Consider the following 23,670-nt stretch of genomic DNA (forward strand, 5'->3'; position numbering starts at 1 on the left):
ATAAACTGTTGTACATTTTATGTAAGAGTTTGTCTTTTACACCGAATAATGCAGAAACGTATGAAAATAATAAGACAATTTTTATTCTGGAAACCATAATTCGTTTTAGAATTATTAGTACTTTTTAAGAAATTAATCTGGTTCCGCTATTGCTTTGCGCAGAAAACTTAACGCATTTTAGTAGACGGGAACCCAGTCAATGCAGGATTCCGATCCTCAATTTAGAGAAACCAATATGTCAGCCTCCATGTGGCACGTGAAATAACAGAATACACTGATAACAGAACACAACTACGGACTAACTAGTAAGTAGACAGTTTAAAGTAGCAGTCGTATCTACAATGTGACTACCGGGGTACTCGTATTTCAGAAACTGAACAGTTTTTAAGAAAGAAATAAGATCTACAGTCTTACAGTCGATTTTTGGTGTCCGAATTTGAAATTGAATGAAATTAAGATAATTTACGGTGTATGATTGATACTGGTGATTTCATGACAGTCGGATAAACCTTTAAATGTGAAAAAGCTAGTGTGAATAAGACACTTGCAATGCCTGTTGTCTCAGACCCCATCCTGGCTCTCGGCTACACTCAGACCAGACCAGTCTGGTTGCCCTTAAATTGAAACGAAGTTACACATGTATATGAGCCTAAAGTTGTTGTTTTTTTTAACCATACTCGGCGGTATTAAAAAGTTTTGAGGCTGGCATATGATACATAAGTTATGCTTACGAGGGACATGTTTCTATTAGTACTGGCCTTGTTTATGAATTCAGCTTTCACAATTTGGCGTACATCAGTCCAGTGACGTGCTGATAATTGATGTCTACACGGAAGTATATACTGTATCCCACTCCACAATTAACATTGAATTCGTTAAAAGGGATAGCTTACAAATACCCTACGTGACGCCCAACCTTAAGTATTTTAAAGGGCTTCATTACCGTAAACATGGTAAAGGGTTGTTTGATTGGCAAGTGGTGCCCAACTCAAATGATCGTAAAGGTTGGTTTGTTGTTTTACACCACACTCAGCAATATTCAAGCTATATGATGGTGGCCTGTAAATAATCAAGTCAGGACCAGACAATCCAGTGATTGATATCATGAGCACCGATCCAAACAATTGGGATCGATGACATGATGGTAAAGGAGTGCCAAGGACTATCCCTACCTTTTCTCCAAATACTGATTGTCATATCTTTCCCACTTTTGGGTGTGATCATTTCAGCTATTGCATTTATCTATGTTACCCAGCTACATCTGTGGGGAACAAGTCACTAGGCACTTTCCTCACAAAAATAATGTTTTCCAATCTACTATGTAATCATCATGATCATGATCAATTTTGAATTTCCAGAAATGATATCATGACATAACAATGTTTTTTCATGAAATAAACCACGCTTTGTTCTTCATTTGTTCTTTGCGATTTATCATGTTTATTGCACATCTGTCTAAATTACTGGAATTTTACAGAAGCTGTTCTTCAAAGATGGACGTCAAGTGGACCTCGCTGTCCAGTGTTTTAGGCAAAGAAACGTTAAATGCTATTAAAGCTCTCAAGTTCAAACGGATGACTCCAGTTCAGGTATGTTTCTCTGTTCACACCCTGTCAGTCCTGAGACCCCATACATAGTTAAATGTGTTTCATCTCTGCTTGTTTCTTGCTAGAGACTTGGTTTGCCTGACCAATTATTAACCAACTGCCTTGATATACCTAGAATTATAGCTGTCTACAGCATTAAACATGTTAAACAACATTTACTCATCGACAGTCAACTCTGATCTTCATCATGTTATGCATCTATTCCAGGCAGCATGTATCCCACAGTTTCTGCGGAACAAAGATGTCGCCGTGGAAGCAGTCACAGGAAGTGGGAAGACCCTCGCCTTTCTTCTCCCTCTTCTGGAAATTTTGAAGAAAAGAGAGACTCCCCTGAAGAAAAACGAGGTAACTGATGAATTGATGCAGTCTCTCCTGCTTCTCCAGTTCTACTCCAGTCTCAATAAACTCAGACCTTTTACTCTGATACTCTAATACTCATCTTCCCGAGGCAAGAGAGTTAACTGACTATAAAAGTCCAGTTTCTATCCTTGCCAAACTTGGCTGGTATTTGCTGGAGTTACATTGTGGCTAGAGCCAGGGTAATCACAGCAAGCTTCTCTCCTGTCAATGTATTTACATTTTAATCCTTGCTTGCTCATATATTTGTTTGAATATCGATTCAAGGTAGAAATGAGGGGAACTTCAGTGTTAAAAATTCAGAAAAATCCAGTCACAGAGCTGGACTAGCAAGTCTAATACATTGCCAGTCTGGTTAAAATGTTGCCAGTCCAGATGGTTTTTGTACATTGGACATAACAAGAGATGAGATTAATTTATACTTGTTTAATAAGTTGATATTATGTATTTTATAACTTTTTGTAAACGAAATCATCCTGACCATGGGACGTGCATGTAAAAAGTTTACGGTCCAAGAAAAAAAAGGCCCATCTTTAACGGGCGAGCAGACGGGTATTTTAAACACTGCTGATTGTATACTGTAATGAAGCAATCGGGTAATATTGGATTTGAAGAAATTGCTGGAAATATTTGAAATTGTTTGACACTCAACATTGCTATAAATATTAATACGTCATGTCAATTGTTGGTATCCCCCCTCCATGATGTGACTAGAATATTGCTCTCACACAGTTGTAACCTATCCTAACCTCGTCAATAAGTGTCACATTCATAGAATTTAGATGAAACATGGTGTTACCATGGCTACAGGTGGGCGCAGTGATCCTGACCCCGACGCGAGAACTGGCCATACAGATCGACGAGGTCCTCTCCCACTTCCTCCGTTACTTCTCGGACTTCTCCTCAGTACTCTTCATAGGAGGCGCTAATGTCGGGGGTAATATCGACAAGTTCCTTACACATGGGTAAGTAGCTCAAATTTTCAACATTCATGCATTGATATGTATTTATTAGTACAATGAAACCTTTTAAACTCAGGATTACATGGGGATTCCGGGCAAGAATATATAGTCGCCAGCAACTTATGCTTGTTGTAAAAGGCAAATAAATGGATCGGGTTATTGTTGACTTTCTTAATGCATTTCGTCATGACTGCCTCTGGTCTAGTGGTAGAGTGTTTGCCTTGAAGGTCTGGCGTTTGATCCCCGGGCACGTCATACGAAAAGACGTAAGAGATGGTACTAGTTGTTACCCTGTCTGGCGCTTGGCACTTAGGTGGCTAAAACAGACTGGTCGGCTCAGCGTCAGTATACTGTGTCTGAGTGGGGTATTTATGTTAAACTATGGCATGGTATCTCAGTGGGCTAGCAGTATAAATTCATATCAGTCCGGACTAGTATAAGCATCCACATACACACACACACGTGCATGCAGATCGCTATGTAAGTGAAATAATCTTGGATGCGACGTTAAATTCAATTTCACCTCACCGCATTTCATCGTATCCCATTTACATGGTTAGATGTTATTTATGTCAGTCACCGGATTGTCTGATGGAGACTCGATTATTAACAGACTTACATCATTTAGCTGGAATTGACCTGAGTGAGGCATTAAACAACAAACAAACAAACAAAACCAGTTGTGTTCATGTTTTAAAGTTATATAGTGATATCTTTGTGGATAAACTGATATTTTTACATAAATAATTCTAAATGTAATTATAGTCAATTCATGCAGTTTATGATCTGAATTCAGTTGCCTGATGTCATGTTTGTGCTTGTAGATTAATAATTGTCACTTTATTTCTTGTTTTTAGAATATAATGTTGAATTACGTCAGTCATGGTGTTGAGTCAGATATATTGATATCACGTTTTAATCACAGTACCTCTCTGTGCGGGACCTGACAGAGCTCCATGAAAGGTCACATCAGGTCAACTTTCTAATCAGCTTTGATGCTTTTCCGGGGCACGGGTGGCCCAGTCTTCTAAGACGGCGCAGTCGCTGTGCAGAGTTGCATCCCTTGGGCAAGTCAGAAACCTATGATTGTGGGTTTGAATACCAGTTCGCCCTGATTACGTTTCTAGGTTTGTCAGCACCATACCCGTGCTCGTGGGTTTCACTGAAGTGGTAAACGTCTGACACTTGCATCACTTCGGGCTTTCCTCCCACATTGAGCTGACACACCGTTATATGACTGGAATAATGTTAAAAGCAGCGTTAAACCCAACTCACTCACTCACTCACTCACTCACTCACTCACTCACTCACTCACTCACTCACTCACTCACTCACTCACTCACTCACTCACTCACTCACTCACTCACTCACTCACTCGATGCTTTTCTTGACATGACCAAGTTGAGCTTTCAGAGCCGCATATTTGATTTCAGGTCGCGAAAAGATGCATAAACAGACAATTTCAAATGGAAAATAATAAATGCCATAGATATTTGATACACCCAGTTGTTGAGTACCATGGAGTTGAAACCCAGGGCGTGTACAGTTGAGGGAGTATTTGTGTTCTCAGTGGAGTTCCTTTGTTAAGAGCAGAGGCTTGGAATGGTTGGTAAAGATTGGGGGGTCAGAGTTCACCCAAGGTTAACCGACATGACCTTTGAGAGTCTATCGTCACGCAGAGAGGTATGGCATAAAAGGAAGAGAACTGGTGTTAATAACTTTTGGTTTATTGTGTATTTTTGTGTTCTGACAGAGGTAATATTGTGATAGCAACGCCGGGCCGAATGGAAGACATGTTCCAGAGGAAGCAAGGAGCGTTTAACCTGGCGGCCAGCGTCAAGGCCTTGGTAGGTAGAGTTGAAGGATGCTCTTTGACGATCAGATCTCCAGTAAATGTTCATTAATCCTAGCAGTGTAGTGTTCCTATTTACTAGTAATTACCAGTTTTAACCGGTAAAGTTAGGCTTGGACCGGTAATTCATGTGACTGTCAATCCCTGTGGTGTGGCATATAAAGTACCTTATAAATCTTAGCTGTTGAACAAAAGATGATTGATAATCACGAAAGTATATTTTTCTAATGAAGTCAGCTGGTCTCTAATCATCAGGGGTCTCCATTGTCTATTTTTAGTGCAAGGAAATAACATTTCACTTTGCTTTGAGGTTAAATATGTATTTTTTTAGATTGAGTCTCGAACCAAAGTAAAATTTTGAATATGATGTTGAAAGAATTAAAATCAGATAGTTTTCATTCATTTTCTTATTTGTTCACTGTTAGAGCTGACAGAAATTTGAAGGGACTGGTAATTTTTAGAGTTTGCAGTTTCAAAAGCCAGCGAAAACACTGACAGTGTTAGAAGTCAGTGGGATCCAAGGAACATTGGGGTTTGCTCCTGTAGTATCAGGGTATGAAACTCCCAAAAATTTCAGCCAGACCACAGGACTGGCTAGCTGAAATACTTGCCAGCCCTGACCAAAACCTGCCTGCCCACTATAATCATATGTTTCTCCGGATAAGCTAACAGGGTTTCTTTTTGGTTACATTTTATCATTCATCTTTACATGTGAATTAATGCTTATCATCGGGAAATATTTAGAATATTTTCACATATGAAATAAAACCCGACCGTCGGGCAGGGGGATTTGAAAATCTGGCAGCCCGAGTTGAAATCAACCCGTCTCGGACGGTCAGGCAGGCAGGTATTTTGAACACTGGTAGTATTTGTGTCTAGGGACTAGACTAATGATTTAACTTTCCACATTGGTGTTATGACAACGACCCCTTGGCGTTCATGCCTTATTTGGAACATTGAATAATAAACATCAACTTGGTATATGATTGGTTGGTTTGTTGTTTTACCCCGCACTCAGCAATATTCCAGCTATATGACGGCGGTCTGTAAATAATTGAGCCTGGACCAGACAATCCAGTGATTGATATCATGAGCATCGATCCACGAACGTTGATACTACTTAATAACTACGACGTACTCGTTAATCCGACATAGTCATATGCAACCAACCATATCGGATTAATGAGACTGTATTAATTTTTATTTGACAAAAACAAATCAAAATCCAGGTGAGATATGTCAAATGATCAGCTTAAGCTTTCAAAGTGTTCCATGTTGTATTCAGGAGGTGCTCGTCCTTGATGAAGCTGACCGACTCCTGGACATGGGATTTACAGCAAGGTAAATCTTTATATTTTCTGTCATAATGGTTTGACTCTTAGCATTGTCAGTGTTTACAGGGATTCTAGGATGAATAAAGATCTCTGCATGCTGTGAGAACCAGATGAAATGATTACAAGGTCATTGTTATGTTGACCTTGCTGATTGTGTGCCATCCTACCCTGCCACTCTGCATTGATTGGTGCTCATGCTGTCAACCACTGGTTTGCCTGGCCCAGACTTGATTATTTCTATGCTCTGGGTGATATATAGTTGTGTGAATGATCTGTATTTACAGTGTCAACAAGGGCGTAGTTAACTTTTTCTGACAGGGGGGCAAATATTTGTACAAGTATCACTTGTCCCCAACTAGATTCAAATAACTGTTTTCTATAAAAAAATCTAGGGGGACAACTGTTCCCCCCCCCCCCCCCCCCGGCTGGCTACGGCACTGGTCAACCACTTATTTCTCTTGGACTGATTTCAGTTCAAAGACCATCGTGATACATCTGACATATTGCTGACTATATATCAGACACATCTGTTCTTGTACAGTTGAGATGGACAACTCACTCACTCTCGCACTCTCACTCACTAACTCACTCACGGGTCTGTTCTCGGCCACCTAGACTGATGAGGTTGAGAATCATCTTTACTACCTTCCTATATTCCAGCATCAACACTATCCTGAGTTACCTCCCCAAACAGCGGCGGACGGGTCTGTTCTCGGCCACCCAGACAGATGAGGTGGAGAATCTGATCCGGGCAGGGCTGAGGAACCCCTTGAGGATCACAGTCAAGGAGAAGTTGTCGACGGAGTCGGAGTCGCTGCAGAGGACGCCACTGACACTCCAGAACTACTACATGGTAAGGCCTGATTCTCACACATCCTGGAGAACACATTGGTGATCAGACAAAATATGTCTCCTGTTACGCAGCGAACTGGCCGTTTATACAACAAGTTAAATATATATAGTGAGATTTCAACAGCTCACCTGTCTGAAAGTCAAGGACCTTCTCTCATGCATGCTTGGCTGTCATCCATCAGAATCTCAGATGAAGCTGAAACTTTCTAGCATTCACCAATGATGCCGCTTGAATTTGATAAATAAGTTCTATTGTAAATATTTTGAATATTTGCTAATACCACCAAGATAGGCACCCGAGGTGGCTCCACTCAAGCTCGCATCCCAAGCTTCTACACAGTCATTTTGAAAACCAATCTACTGCCATTTCGTGATCATTTCTCATAGATGTAATTCAGTTTGAATTTGAATTTATTGGAATATATATGGAAGATGTGTCATTTAAAGAACAGATATGATGATGGTAGAGATAATTTGGCAGCTTCCTCTGACTTCAGATCGTGGATGCTGATGAAAAGTTCAACCAGCTGCTCCACTTCCTCAAGGAACACCAGCAGGAGAAGGTGATGGTGTTCTTCAGCACATGTGCCGGAGTGGACTACTTCTCCCAGGCCCTCCAACAGTGAGTATACCTACACCACATTGGTCTACTTCTCCCGGGCCCTCCAACAGTGAGTATACTTACACCACATTGGACTATCTCTCCCAGGCCCTCCAACAGTGAGTATACCTACACCACATTGATCTACTTCCCCCGGGTCCTCCAACAGTGAGTATACCTACACCACATTGATCTACTTCCCCCGGGTCCTCCAACAGTGAGTATACCTACACCACATTAGTCTACTTCTCCCGGGCCCTCCAACAGTGAGTATACCTACACAACATTAGTCTACTTCTCCCGGGTCCTCCAACAGTGAGTATACCTACACCACATTGGACTACTTCTCCCGGGTCCTCCAACAGTGAGTATACCTACACCACATTGGTCTACTTCTCCCGGGCCCTCCAACAGTGAGTATACCTACACCACATTGGTCTACTTCTCCCGGGCCCTCCAACAGTGAGTATACCTACACAACATTAGTCTACTTCTCCCAGGCCCTCCAACAGTGAGTATACCTACACAACATTAGTCTACTTCTCCCAGGCCCTCCAACAGTGAGTATACCTACACCACATTGGACTACTTCTCCCGGGTCCTCCAACAGTGAGTATACCTACACCACATTGGTCTACTTCTCCCAGGCCCTCCAACAGTGAGTATACCTACACCACATTGGACTACTTCTCCCGGGTCCTCCAACAGTGAGTATACCTACACCACATTGGTCTACTTCTCCCAGGCCCTCCAACAGTGAGTATACCTACACCACATTGGACTACTTCTTCCGGGCCCTCCAACAGTGAGTATACCTACACAACATTAGTCTACTTCTCCCGGGTCCTCCAACAGTGAGTATACCTACACCACATTGGACTACTTCTCCCGGGTCCTCCAACAGTGAGTATACCTACACCACATTGGTCTACTTCTCCCGGGCCCTCCAACAGTGAGTATACCTACACAACATTGGTCTACTTCTCCCGGGCCCTCCAACAGTGAGTATACCTACACAACATTAGTCTACTTCTCCCAGGCCCTCCAACAGTGAGTATACCTACACCACATTGGACTACTTCTCCCGGGTCCTCCAACAGTGAGTATACCTACACCACATTGGTCTACTTCTCCCAGGCCCTCTAACAGTGAGTATACCTACACCACATTGGACTACTTCTCCCGGGTCCTCCAACAGTGAGTATACCTACACCACATTGGTCTACTTCTCCCAGGCCCTCCAACAGTGAGTATACCTACACCACATTGGACTACTTCTTCCGGGCCCTCCAACAGTGAGTATACCTACACCACATTGGTCTACTTCCCCCGGGCCCTCCAACAGTGAGTATACCTACACCACATTGGTCTACTTCTCCTGGGCCCTCCAACAGTGAGTATACCTACACCACATTGGTCTACTTCCCCCGGGCCCTCCAACAGTGAGTATACCTACACCACATTGATCTACTTCTCCCGGGCCCTCCAACAGTGAGTATACCTACACCACATTGGTCTACTTCTCCCGGGCCCTCCAACAGTGAGTATACCTACACCACATTGGTCTACTTCCCCCGGGCCCTCCAACAGTGAGTATACCTACACCACATTGGTCTACTTCTCCCGGGCCCTCCAACAGTGAGTATACCTACACCACATTGGTCTACTTCCCCCGGGTCCTCCAACAGTGAGTATACCTACACCACATTGATCTACTTCTCCCGGGCCCTCCAACAGTGAGTATACCTACACCACATTGATCTACTTCTCCCGGGCCCTCCAACAGTGAGTATACCTACACCACATTGATCTACTTCCCCCGGGTCCTCCAACAGTGAGTATACCTACACCACATTGATCTACTTCCCCCGGGTCCTCCAACAGTGAGTATACCTACACCACATTGATCTACTTCTCCCGGGTCCTCCAACAGTGAGTATACCTACACCACATTGGTCTACTTCTCCCGGGCCCTCCAACAGTGAGTATACCTACACCACATTGGTCTACTTCTCCCGGGTCCTCCAACAGTGAGTATACCTACACCACATTGGTCTACTTCTCCCGGGTCCTCCAACAGTGAGTATACCTACACCACATTGGACTACTTCTCCCGGGTCCTCCAATTCAACTCACTCACTCACTCACTCACTCACTCACTCACTCACTCACTCACTCACTCACTCACTCACTCACTCACTCACTCACTCACTCACTCACTCACTCATTTTTGTGTGTGCTTAGTTACTTTGTTTTGTAATTTTTTGTGATAAGTTTTGCAAAACTTGATTCACCGATTGATATTATTATTTTCCAGCATTCTAAAGAAGAGTCAGATTCTGTCTATCCATGGGAAAATGAAACAGAAAAGAAACAAGATATTTTCCAGTTTTCGACAGCTTGCCAGGTACTTATTTCCTTTTTAATACCTTCTTTAAGCATGTTTAGTGTGAACACATGGAACACATATTATTATTGTACTCCTCTGTGTGGTGTGTTGACCTTTACTGATGTGTGTTTCATAGGTGTGTTGACCTTTACCGATGTGTGTCACAGTGGTGTGTTGACCTGTACGGAAGTGTGTTACAGTGGTGTGTTGACCTGCACCGATGTGTTAGTGATGTGTTGACCTGTACCGATGTGTGTTACAGTGGTGTGTTGACATGCACAGATGTGTGTTACAGTGGTGTGTTGACCTGTACCGATGTGTGTTACAGTGGTGTGTTGACCTGTATCAATGTGTTACAGTGGTGTGTTGACCTGTACCGATGTGTGTTACAGTGGTGTGTTGACCTGTACCGATGTGTGTTACAGTGGTGTGTTGACCTGCACCGATGTGTGTTACAGTGGTGTGTTGACCTGTACCGATGTGTGTTACAGTGGTGTGTTGACCTGCACCGATGTGTTAGTGATGTGTTGACCTGCACCGATGTGTTACAGTGGTGTGTTGACCTGTACCGATGTGTGTTACAGTGGTGTGTTGACCTGTACCGATGTGTGTTACAGTGGTGTGTTGACCTGTACCGATGTGTGTTACAGTGGTGTGTTGACCTGTACCGATGTGTGTCACAGTGGTGTGTTGACCTGTACCGATGTGTGTTACAGTGGTGTGTTGACCTGCACCGATGTGTGTTACAGTGGTGTGTTGACCTGTACCGATGTGTTACAGTGGTGTGTTGACCTGTACCGATGTGTGTTACAGTGGTGTGTTGACCTGTACCGATGTGTGTTACATTGGTGTGTTGACCTGCACCGATGTGTTAGTGATGTGTTGACCTGCACCGATGTGTTACAGTGGTGTGTTGACCTGTACTGATGTGTGTTACAGTGGTGTGTTGACCTGCACCGATGTGTGTTACAGTGGTGTGTTGACCTGTACCGATGTGTGTTACAGTGGTGTGTTGACCTGTACCGATGTGTGTTACAGTGGTGTGTTGACCTGTACCGATGTGTGTTACATTGGTGTGTTGACCTGCACCGATGTGTGTTACAGTGGTGTGTTGACCTGTACCGATGTGTGTTACAGTGGTGTGTTGACCTGTACCGATGTGTGTTACAGTGGTGTGTTGACCTGTACCGATGTGTGTTACAGTGGTGTGTTGACCTGTACCGATATGCGTTACAGTGGTGTGTTGACCTGCACCGATGTGTTAGTCATGTGTTGACCTGTACCGATGTGTGTTACAGTGGTGTGTTGACCTGTACCGATGTGATGGCTCGCGGGGTGGACATTCCTGAAGTACACTGGGTCATACAGTTTGACCCCCCGAGTTCAGCCAGGTAAACAAACATTAATTTAGATACAGCAACATCTCAACATGTTGGGTAACAGGTAAACTTAACAGTGCACACATGGCAACATATTTAGCAGGTTTCATTTAAAGTGAAAAAATAATAACCTGAAATGTCTTCTTTTATTCCTTTTTCCTCCACCTACCAACCAGGAATTTTCACAAAAACTCTGTAACCCAGGATCTTGAGAATGTTGGTCTTACTTTGACTTTTGATTGTATTTTTTTCTTTTTAGTTCTTTTGTTCATCGATGTGGTCGCACAGCTAGGATCGGGAACACCGGCAATGCCCTTGTGATGCTGCTCCCTGCTGAAGACACCTACACCAACTTCATCAGCATCAACCAGAAGGTGAGCGCCCTGTGTCTGTGTTTGGATTGATTGTTTGTTTCTTTGTTGTTTAACGCATGAATACGCTGACATGCATCCCGTTAATCGCCTCTTACAACAAGCATAGTCGCCCCTTATGGCAAGTATGGGTTGCTGAAGGTCCCTGTGTCTATGTGTAGCCCTATGTGAATGTGGGTTCACATCACAGGTTCACCCTGATTATGATTCTTGGTCTGTAAGCATCATGCAAGTGCTCATTGGTTTTTCCAATCTATTTATTGTCTGGGAACTGAATCAATTTCCTCTCACTAAAGCTTACATGCCATGATATGACTGCAATACTTGTCAGCACTGTATGTTCTGTCTGTGATGTTTCCATGCAGTCCAGAGGACATGGGTGGCACCACCGTTGCATTTTTTATCTCATTTTTCACTCACTCACTCACTCACTCACTCACTCACTCACTCACTCACTCACTCACTCACTCACTCACTCACTCACTCACTCACTCACTCAGGCTCGCTGACTTGGTTGATGCATGTCATCGATCCCAATTGCATGGATTGATGCTCATGATATTAATCACTGGATTGTCTGGTCCAGACTCGGTTATTTACAGACCGCCATCATATTGCTGGAATATTGCTGAGTGCGGCGTAAAACATCAAACCGCTCGCTCACTCACTCTCACTCACTCACTCACTCACTCACTCACTCACTCACTCACTCACTCTCCCCCTTCTGTATCTACAGGTGCCAATGGAGGAGCTGGAGAAGGCAGAGGATGTACACAACCACCTGCCAGCGGTACAGAAGCTGGCTGCCAAGGACAGGTGTGTGTGATGGTTACTGTTGTCAGAATACTCAATCCATTTTGAACACTTTTTTATAACAGGAGCCATTTCAACACCTGAGTCTCCATACCACCTGAGCCTTGTAGTCGGTTCAATTGCTGTAAAATCATCGTGTGAGGACTTTCAAAACAAGCAGTATAAGGCCATAATAATATAATTGCTAGATTATCATCCCCGCCCAACTCACGACTAAACCCCCCAACAAATAAATTTTATTTGACCGAGTGAAATGTTAGAGCATTTTAATGTCAGCTGTGAAACGGCCATTTCATGTTTATGACAAGCCGTAAACTGGTCTACAACTGACTCTCGACATACCTGCCTATCGTCTGCTTTATGTCGGCTGTCAAGATGGTGCTCACTATTTTAAAAATACGAGAGGGTGTGCAGACCATTTAAGACTGTTATGCCTGTCCTTTGCCAGAGTCTATGACTCTTCAACAAGCTTGCTTGTGGGGAACTTGACAAGTAAGCGTCAGTTGAGGATAAATTGAGAAACGCACGAGTACAAGTTTGGGCAGGGAAAATAGGTTTGACCCAGATACATCCGACTGCTTCTGTTTATATTGTTTATTTTGTTATTTCAGTCATCTATTGTTCATACCAAGGTGTCCAGTCTTCAACTTGACGACTTTAATAAAAAATAAAAAATAAAAACCCTCCCTCCCTCCCATCTTTTGAAAAAAAGTGGATGATAATAATCTTTTTTATTTATTATGGCCTAAAGTATAATCCCCTTGGTAGTATATGGGGCAGTATTTGGGAGAATGACTTATCGGGTCCTTATATTTATATACTGCAGGGAACTATATATCCTTTTGTAGTTATACAGTAATTTGATGGTTGTAGCTGTTCCTGTGAGATACTCATGATGCCATGTCTGACTTTCAGGGCAATATACGAGAAGGGAATGAGAGCCTATGTGTCGTTTGTCCAGTCCTATGCTAAACATGAGTGCAGCATGATATTCAGGGTGAAAGGTCAGTACAAGCAAGTGTATTGGTACATTCTCACAGTTGATCTGTATTTGTTGGTCAACCCTGTGGGACCCAGGTTTATTACGGTTCTCATATCTGTTGTTTGTCGACTGAACTGGACGAGGTTTTCAGATTCAGTGACTTGTTGATTGCAGGTCATTGTATCCAGACACCCCTCATCACATCCACCACTGGTATGTCTGGTCTGTGCCATTAACAACGACTTGTTGGCGATTCACCGTGGTTGTTACTGTTATACAGTGACTGTCTCTCCTATTTATGTTGACAGCAAGCTCTCTTGTTTCAGCTTTTTACAGTGTTTCTTCCCACACGGGAGCACGGTGGCCCAGTTGTCTAAGGCGCCGCAATTCGCTGTGTAGAGTTGCCTCCCTTGGGCACGCCAGAAACCTCTGATAGAGGGTTTGAATGCCAGTTTGCCCTGATTATGTTTCTAGGTTTGTCAGCACAATACTTGTGTTCGTGCATTTTGCCAAAGTGGTAAACATCTGAGACCTGCATGACTTCAGGCTTATCCCTACATGAAGCAGACACGCTGTGATATAACTGGAATAATGTTCAATGCGGCATAAGACCCGACTCACTCACTCTTTTCACACAGTTGTAACTTGAGATAACATGGCTCCGTCGCTGATATTATAGCCAGTGCATTATATCTCCATTCTATAGTGATAAGTACCATGGAACCATTCAGTGCTCTATAGATTTGAAACATTTCCTTCCTATCAGAAGTTCTGGTGTCTGGTTTCTTCAACTGCCTTGATGCTGTGTTTACAGATATTGACTTCGGGAAACTAGCTACTGGATTCGGTCTTCTGAAAATTCCTAAAATGCCCGAATTGAAAGGCAAAGTGGTTCCCAACTTTCTACCTGTGGAGATTAATGTGGACGACATTCCATTCCGGTGAGTGGATACAGTATGTAGAGTTGATGCAAAATACAGGTGAGTTGGTACATGTCTCAGGTGAGTTCATACCAGATGCAGGTGAGTTGGTACATGTGACAGGTGAGTTCATACCAGATGCAGGTGAGTTGGTACGTGCCAGATGCAGGTGAGTTGGTACATGTGACAGGTGAGTTCATAGCAGATGCAGGTGAGTTGATAATTGGTCTAGATTGATACCAGATATATATGAATTGATTCCTGCAGACAAGTTATTTTTCCTGTTACAAATCAACTGATACACGAAGCAGGTCAGGTGAAGCTATAACATTCTGTCTTTCCCTCATCACCTGATCTACACCTGATTTCATGCACTCAGTTCAACCTGCTTAGACACAACTCCAATATTGCTGACTCAGCATTAAACAAAGTCAGCTTCAGAGGACTGCTAGGGAGCTTGGCAGAGAGGTGAAGGGGATGCGGTCATAGGTCTTATTCTGGTGTATATATAAACTGGTGAATATGATCAGTCTTAAGCAAATGGTAAAATATCAGCTGGTGATTATACATCACTGACACACAATGCAGACACTTAATCAACTTTAGTGAGTGAGTTGGGTTTTACGCCGCTTTTAACATTATTCCAGTTACATCGCGGCGTATCAGCTTAATGTGGGAGGAAAGCCCGAAGTGATGCAGGTCTTAGACGTTTACCACTTCGGTGAAACCCACGCACGGGTATGGTGCTGACAAACCTAGAAACATAATCGGGTCGAACCGGGATTCGAACCCACAGTCATAGGTTTTTGGCGTGTCCAAGGGACACAACTCTGCACAGCAAATTGTGGCGCCTTAGACAACTGGGCCACCCATGTCCCCTCATAATCAACTTTAACTCAAAGGACATTGAAATGGTTTTAGAAGTAAATATTTACTGGCATGACAAAAAATTACAAAATGACATTGTTTGGTTATCTCCTGTCTAAATACACAGAACAACTTAATTTTAATTTTTGTGGCCATTTTGTCAAATATCACCAAAACTTGAATATGCATTTTTAGATTGTTTCAGTATATTTTTTACATTTAAGTACATATTTCAATTTATAGCCTATCATGGTTTTGATGCCAACCGTCAATATTTATGCTTGTCATTGATGTCGAGATATTGACATTTGCAATGCATCGATAGGTCGGTCCATTACTACATCCATGTTACTGTGTCTCGAGACCAGGAAACAGTTGTATGGTCATCATTGTGGCTTCAGAGACAAGCATCGGGAGAAGCAGCGGCAGGTGAGGATCGAGAGCGGGGAGCTGCTGCAGAGGCATAAAAAAATGAAGAGGCCACCCAAAGTGAGTGCATCGATCGTAGGTTTCTGGCACAACTAAGGGACACAACTCCTGACTCCAATTTGCAATGCCTGAACAGTTTATGGACATCATTTGGCATAGTTAATCCATTTTAGATTTGACTGCCTCTGTGGTCTAGTGCTAGAGCATCTGCCTGGGTTCAATTCCCTGCCGCGTCATACCAAAAGATGTTAAAAGATGGTACTTGTTGTTACCTTGTCTGGCACTCGGCATTAAGGGGCTAAAACAAGGACTGGTTGGCTCGGAATCAGTATACTGTGTCTGAGTGGGGTATTCACGTTAAGTAGTGGCATGGTATCTCAGTGGGCTAGAACTATAAAAAAAACCACACACACACTAGGGCTGGGACGATACACCAACTGTGAGATCCGATATGTATCACGATACATTACTCACGATCCGATATGTATCACAATACTTGCATGTGCTCTTATCTGTAGTGCGTAAGCCATCTCTTTCATAGACAGGATGGTCAAATACCTGGCGCACTGACGACATACAGTTGGCAGTGTCACGTATGGCACAAATGAAAATATTTATGTTTTCACTATTAACTTGCGCTACTGATAAGTGTTTAGTGGAACGGTTATTAAAGCAAACATTTAAGGTCAGAATCGATATATCTTACTAAGTGTGCGACTGTCATCGATACTTGTATCGAGAAGTAAAAAACTGTGATGCATCGGTGTATCGCCTCAGTTCATGCATGTTGCTATATAAGTGCAATAATCTTGAATGCAACGTTAAGCCCCATTTCACCTCACCTCACCTCACCACACGCCACCTCACCTCACCTCACCTCAGCTCACGCCACCATGTCAGATTCATTGTGTTGTGCAGCAGCTGGTTATGTTTTGAAGCTCTGTCAGCTCCGTGTTGACAGCATGGACAGCTCAGATCATACATCATACTTCATTATTGTGAATGAAACAATTTGATGTCATGGTTGGTCTTTTCAGTCAGTGCCGTGGTCCCGGCAGAAGGAGAAAGTGGAGAAGAAGAAGAAGAGAGTGGAGAAGAAACTCCGTGCACAGAAGAGGAAACTGGAGGACGTTGAACCCGATAACACAGCTGAGGAGGTTGACGACCTCGGTTCAGATTTGCTGCTCATGAAGAAGCTAAAGAAAGGGAAAGTAGGTGTCTGCTGAAGACATAACTCCTAGTGGTGAATCTGGATGAATGCTGTAAATGTATGCTACTCAAAACAAGTTAAGGACCACCTGAATCATTCATATTACTATAGTTTATCTGTCACGGCATGAACTGAAGGTTAAGGAACACCGAGTCTTCATATTACTATAGTTACAGATACATGACAGATAAACTATAGTAATATGAAAGAATTGGATGGACCTTAACTTTGTTTTGGTAGTATAGTTTGAAGGTGATACACAGTGTAGGAGGTGTTATTGAGTATTTGATGCCCACAAATATAAGTTGGAACACCAGTAAATTTGAAAACACATTCTGTTTTTTGTCATTGTAGATAGTGAAACTGAAGGTAATTATCCATGTCCCTCTATCTATCTGCACTCTAGCAGCTGACAAACGAAACATCTCTGTGGAATTGGTACCCTAACTTCCAGATTGTCATTCTTGTTTAGTCAGCACCACCAGAGGGCTAACTTCCTACAACATGAATCACTTGGCTTCTTCCTCCCACATGAAGCTGACACTGTTTGAAGCAGCTTTCAAACAAACTATCTCACATCCCTGTGAATCTGAGAATGTGTCGGTAACCATGAACCAATTTGAAAGGACCATTGGAGTCTAAAATTTCAGTCAACACCAGAAACCAATGATTGTGGGTTCGAATCCCGGTTCGCCCCAATTGTGTTTCTAGGTTTGTCAGCACCATACCCGTGCTCGTAGGTTTCACTGAAGTGGTAAACGTCTTAGACCTGCATCACTTCGGGCTTTCCTCCCACATTAAGCTGACACGCCGTGATGTAACTGGAATAATGTTAAAAGCGGCGTTAAACCCAACTGGCTCACTCAGTCAACACCACCATCATGTAGAACTCTTCCTCACCCAGTGTTATCCTTTCCAGATATCGAAGAATGAATTCAACCAGGAATTTGCTGGAAGTGCATTGAACAAGTTGGACAGTGATTCAGAGTGCGACACGTGACCAGACGAGGAGTTGATGAAGCCATGTTGCTGCTGCTGGACAGTCACTGTCCAGACATTATGCTAGAAGATGAACTGAAGGTGAAGGTCACACACTCACGGATGTCATGGAGTAATCAACTGGTGAACAGCATCTACGCTGATACTTCTGACGGACATGGGATTGTGAATACCGTGAACCATTTCTCCCCTCATTCTGCTCAGTTTAAGAGCAAATGTTCATCACTACGAAACAGTGACAAAAGATTACCTGAAACCTCTATGCTGGATAAGGGACTGACCGGCCTTCTGTATATTGGGAAGGGGATGGTAATGAATAAATGGACATTTCATAATGAATTATAAAGTGTTTTTGCATTTTGTCTTTTCAGGGAGGGTTATGAAATAAATGTACAAGGACATGGGGAGGGTAATCAAAAAATATGGCAAGCATTAGGGGGAGGGTCATTATTTTCTGTACATTAAATGCATCAATACCCCCTGTAATAAATGACTGGTCCCTAAAGTCAATATTAAGTGACCTCTGAAGATGTGTGTCACCAAGTGGCAACATATTTGCCAACTTTTTCAAATATGTTTGATTTGTTAGTTGTCTAAAGCCGTATTCAGCAATATTCCAGCTATACGACGCCAGTCTGTAAATAATCGAGTCTGGACCAAACAATCCAGTGATTGACATCATGAGCATCCATCCACGCACTTTGGATCGACAAATATGTTTGTGATAACTAATGATAATGATATATAACAACATAAACCAAATTAACACAATAACAATATTTCTTATTAAATAATTATGAAAAAACGTCACACCATTGAACTCTTTATTCATTTTTTTAGATGGACATATTTTTTTAGTTTAGTGCCATGACCTAAAGTCTTCTTATGGAGCCAGGTATGATTCTAGGGTCTCCGGTTCACCCCAGTTATGTTTCTAGGGTTCACCACCATACCCATGCTTGTGGGTTTCACCAAAGCGGTGGGGCGGTCGGGTAGCCTAGTGGTTAAAGAGTTCGCTCATCACGCCGAAGACCCGGGTTCGATTCTCGACATGGGTACAATGTGTGAAGCCCATTTCTGGTGTCCCCCGCCGTGATATTGCTGTAATATTGCTAAAAGCGGCGTAAAACCATACTCACTCACTCACTCACTCACTCACTCACTTACCAAAGCGGTAAATGTCTTGACACATGCATCACTTTGGGTTTTCCTCCCACATTAAGGTGACACCATGACATAACTGCAATTGTGTTCAAAGCGGTGTTAAACCTACCTCACTCACTCCTAAAGTTTCTGGCTAATGTCTTCAGGGGTTATGCTTGTCGTAAGAGGCGACTAACGGGATCAGGTGGACTCGCTGACTTGGTTGATGCATGTCATCGTATCCCAATTGTATAACAATGCTCATGATGTCTGTCACTGGATTGTCTGGTCTAGACTCAATTACTTACAGACCGCTGTCATATAGCTGGAATATTGCTGAGTGCGGAGCTAAACAAACAAACAAACAAACAAAAGAAAGGAGCTAATGGACAGAAATCACACAACACTTTTGGTGAAGGTCCAGGGTAGGATAGGTCTTCAACAACCCAAGCTTGCAGTAAAAACGACTATGCTTGTAGTAAGAAGCGACTAACGGGATCGGGTGGTCAGGCTCGCTGACTTGGTTGATGATGCATGTCATCGTATCCCAAACGCGTGGATCGATGCTCATCATATCAATCACTGGATTGGCTGGTCAAGTCTGAATAATTTCCAGACAGGTCACTGGAATATTGCTGTGTGTAGCGTTAAACTGCCATCATAAGATAACTACCCTTCAATCATGTATTGAGGGCACGGGTGGCCCAGTTGTTTAAGGTGCCGTGATTTGCTGTACAGAGTTGTGTCCCTTAGGGATGCCAGAAACCTGTGATTTTGGGTTCGAATAATAGTTCACCCCGATCATGTTTCTAGGTTTGTCAGCAAAATACCCATGCTCGTGGGTTTCACCGAAGTGGTAAACGTCTGAGACCTGCATCACTTGGGGCTTTCCTCCCACATTAAGATGACATGCTGCGATATAACTGTAATACTGTTAAAAGCAGCGTTAAACCCCACTCACTCACTCAATCATGTATTAGATTGTCTTGTTTCACCTAAAACTTTCCATCCTGCGGGGCTCTAGGTTAGAACTGGTCACCACCAACCCTTGCTGGTTGTACGAGGCAACCAAATGGATCATGGTGGTCAGACTTGCTAACTTGGTTGATGTGTGTCGCCATATCTCAATTGGGTATATCAGTGCCAATGATATCATTCCCAGAATTGTCTGGTCTAGACTTGATTATATATACAAGTGTGGCTTTAAAAAAACAACAACAAAATCAAATAACAATTTAAGTAGGTTATGTATTGTAATTCAGGCAAAAATATCTATTCCAGTAACAAAGAAACCATTCTATTAACTCTTAAGAGACAATATATACTCCCCCAATAAAGAAACGCAAAAGGGATAAAAATGGTTACTGAAATAGTATTATAGATGATGTTGGTGTTTTCAGGAAAGATTTGGGAGATGTAGTGTTATGGGTACCAAATGCCATGAAGAATAAGATGGAAATTTGATTCAGATGTTTTCAGGGAGAAAAACATGCAAAATTGACCAAAACGCAGCCAAGTGCTAACCATGTTACCGAAACACACCCATTCACTGCACGTGTAACATGCTTCCATAGGCTATGAAAGCGCAGGGTTTTCACTCAGGTGATTCAGATGTTTTCAGGGAGAAAAACATGCAAAATTGACCAAAACGCAGCCAAGTGCTAACCATGTTACCGAAACACACCCATTCACTGCACGTGTAACATGCTTCCATAGGCATTAAAAGCGCAGGGTTTTCACTCAGGTGGCAATTGTTGTTGACACGCACTTTAATGCAGAACAATGCCAAGACTCAGCGAAGCAGAGAGAAACCAAGCAATAGGCAGATTGGAAGCTGGTAATTCACGATCTGCAGTAACCAGGGTGTTTAACGTGTCGCCAAGCACAATAACAAGACTGTGGGACCGATATCAAAATAAAGGAACAACACGTGACCGTCCCAGATCAGGTAGACCCTGATTGACCACCAGGGGGCAGGACCGATACATCCGGTTATGTCATCTCCGTGACAGAGCCACAACCGCATCGTCTACGGCATCCAACATTCCGGATATGCGCAGGATATCAGCCCAAACAGTTAGGAACCGATTACAAGAAGCAGGACTTAGGGCAAGACGTCCCCTTCGTGGGGTCGTTTTAACGGCACAGCACCGTCAAAATCTATGTCAGTGGTGTCAAGCACACAGGTTATGGCAGCAACTTCGTTGGAGGAGGGTGTGGTTCAGCGACAAGTCCCGTTTCCGGCTGTATCGTTCAGATGGAAGAACTCGTGTGTACTGACGTCAGGGACAGCGTTTTGCACCATGCTGTATTCAACAGGTCGACAGATTCGGTGGTGGTAGCGTAATGATGTGGGCAGCCATCTCGCACACTGGCAGAACTGACCTTATCCATGTCCAGGGCAACTTAACAGCTCAGCTGTACATCAACGAGATCCTGAGGCCTCACGTCGTACCCATCACGCATACCACCAATGTCATGTTTCAGCATGACAACACCCGGCCCCATACAGCACGTCTCACCACAGCTTTCCTGCGGGCTAACAACATCCAGGTTCTGCCTTGGCTCTCAAAATCGCCGGATTGAATCCCATAGAACACTTGTGGGACGAGTTGGACAGACGTCAACGTCAGCCACAGCCACAGCCTCTGCAACAGTTGGCACAAGCACTTCAGGCAGAATGGGCTACGATTTCCCAACATGTGATTCAGAACCTTGTGGCTTCCATGGGAAGGAGATGCCAAGCTTTCTGGTTGCCAATGGTGGCCATACAAGATATTGACACCTTCATGACCTTGACCTTCAACAAGTGACATTCATACTTGTTGCATTTTTCTTTATCAAATTAAATGTCTCTACTTATTGTCACAGATTCGGGCTTGGCGTTTCTTTCTTGGGGGAGTCTATATTTAAGGTACACAAATATCATTCAAATCAAGATGACACATTCAACGAGCTATTTACTGATATATTTGTTCTTGTTACAAAGAAACTATTCCTAATATAATGACAAACAAATCTGGTTAGATGCTGTTAAATCTGGAGACAATATATATTTAAGATACACAAATATCATTGAAATCAAGATGACACATTCAACTAGCTATTTACTGATATATTTGTTCTAGTTACAAAGAAACTATTCCTAATATAATGACATACAAATTTGGTTAGACGCTGTTAAATCTGAGACTATATACTCGCGGACAAAAGAAACGCAAATATCATATATGTTTGTTAATATGTGAAGAATTACTCATATTCAAGAGATATTGGATTGGATTGATGCACTTACGAACATACTGGTATGTTGTGTGAACCTATGCTCATAAAGACATCACATGATGTCATGGATCCATGACTCAAGATTCACCATTTGCCTCGTGCAAGATTAGCGTGATGAATAAAGACTCTCTGTGGTAACACTTAGACTCATTGTTAATTTTGTCATTAACTGGTACAATTTGGCAACATCTCTTCTTAACATAAATACTTCTCTATATGTTTCTATGGTTTGTGTTTCTTTTGGCGGTGAGTATATATTTAGGGTACATAAATATCATTCCCAACAAGATGACATATTCATCAAGCTTGATATATTTGTTCTAGTCACTAGAAACCATTCAAAACACAATGACAAACAAATCTGGTTACATGCTGTTAAATCTGGAGACAAAAAATATATTTAAGGTAAGAAAATATAATTCCAAACAAGATGACACATTCAACTCGCTATTTACTGATATATTTGTTCTAGTTACAAAGAAACTATACCTAATATAATGACATACAAATATGGTTAGATGTTGTTAAATCTGGAGACAATATATATTTAAGGTAAACAAATATAATTCCAAACAAGATGACACATTTGACTCGCTATTTACTAATATATTTGTTCTAGTTACAAAGAAACTATTCCTAATATAATGACATACAAAAATGGTTAGATTTTGTTAAATCTGGAGACAATATATATTTAAGGTAAACAAATATAATTCCCAACTAGACGACGCATTCAACTAGCTATTTACTGATATATTTGTTCTAGTTACAAAGAAACTATTCCTAATATAATGACAAACAAATTTGGTTAGAATTACTTAAATCTGGAGACAATATGCATTTAAGGTAGACCTATAATTCCCAACAAGATGACACATTTCACTAGCTATTTACTGATATATTTGTTCTAGTTACAAAGAAACTATTCCTAATATAATGACATACAAATCTGGTTAGATGCTGTTAAATCTGGAGACCATGTATTTAGGTAAACAATTATATAATTCCCAACAAAATGACACATTTAACAAGCTATTTACTAATACATTTGTTCAAGTTACAAAGAAACCATTCCTAATATAATGACATACAAATATGGTTAGATGTTGTTAAATCTGGAGACAATATATATTCAAGGTAAACAAATATAATTCCCAACAAGATGACACATTCAACTAGCTATTTACTAATATATTTATTCTAGTTACAAAGAAACAATTCCTAATATAATGACAAACAAATGTGGTTAGAATTAGTTAAATTTGGAGACAATATATATTTACGGTAAACAAATATAATTCCCAACAAGATGACACAT

At 42.1% G+C, this 23,670-nt stretch overlaps 1 protein-coding gene across 1 annotated transcript; it reads left to right on the forward strand.

Moving 5' to 3' along the window:
* The first annotated feature begins 182 nt into the window (after nucleotides 1–182).
* Nucleotides 183–18,263, forward strand: LOC124113223 (ATP-dependent RNA helicase DDX55-like). Its single transcript, XM_046473509.2, has 17 exons — nucleotides 183–305; nucleotides 1,478–1,589; nucleotides 1,815–1,952; nucleotides 2,775–2,929; nucleotides 4,680–4,773; nucleotides 6,064–6,119; nucleotides 6,773–6,965; nucleotides 7,462–7,586; nucleotides 9,883–9,972; nucleotides 11,253–11,345; nucleotides 11,593–11,707; nucleotides 12,441–12,520; nucleotides 13,433–13,521; nucleotides 14,314–14,440; nucleotides 15,688–15,775; nucleotides 16,753–16,926; nucleotides 17,845–18,263. Exons 2-17 carry the CDS (start codon nucleotides 1,494–1,496, stop codon nucleotides 17,923–17,925), a joined length of 1,794 nt encoding a protein of 597 aa, XP_046329465.2. The 5' UTR covers nucleotides 183–305; nucleotides 1,478–1,493; the 3' UTR covers nucleotides 17,926–18,263.
* The last annotated feature ends 5,407 nt before the right edge of the window (nucleotides 18,264–23,670 follow it).

This window comes from Haliotis rufescens, unplaced genomic scaffold, assembly GCF_023055435.1.
Source record: "Haliotis rufescens isolate VD_foot unplaced genomic scaffold, xgHalRufe1.0.p SCAF_7, whole genome shotgun sequence".
Taxonomy (NCBI): domain Eukaryota; kingdom Metazoa; phylum Mollusca; class Gastropoda; order Lepetellida; family Haliotidae; genus Haliotis; species Haliotis rufescens.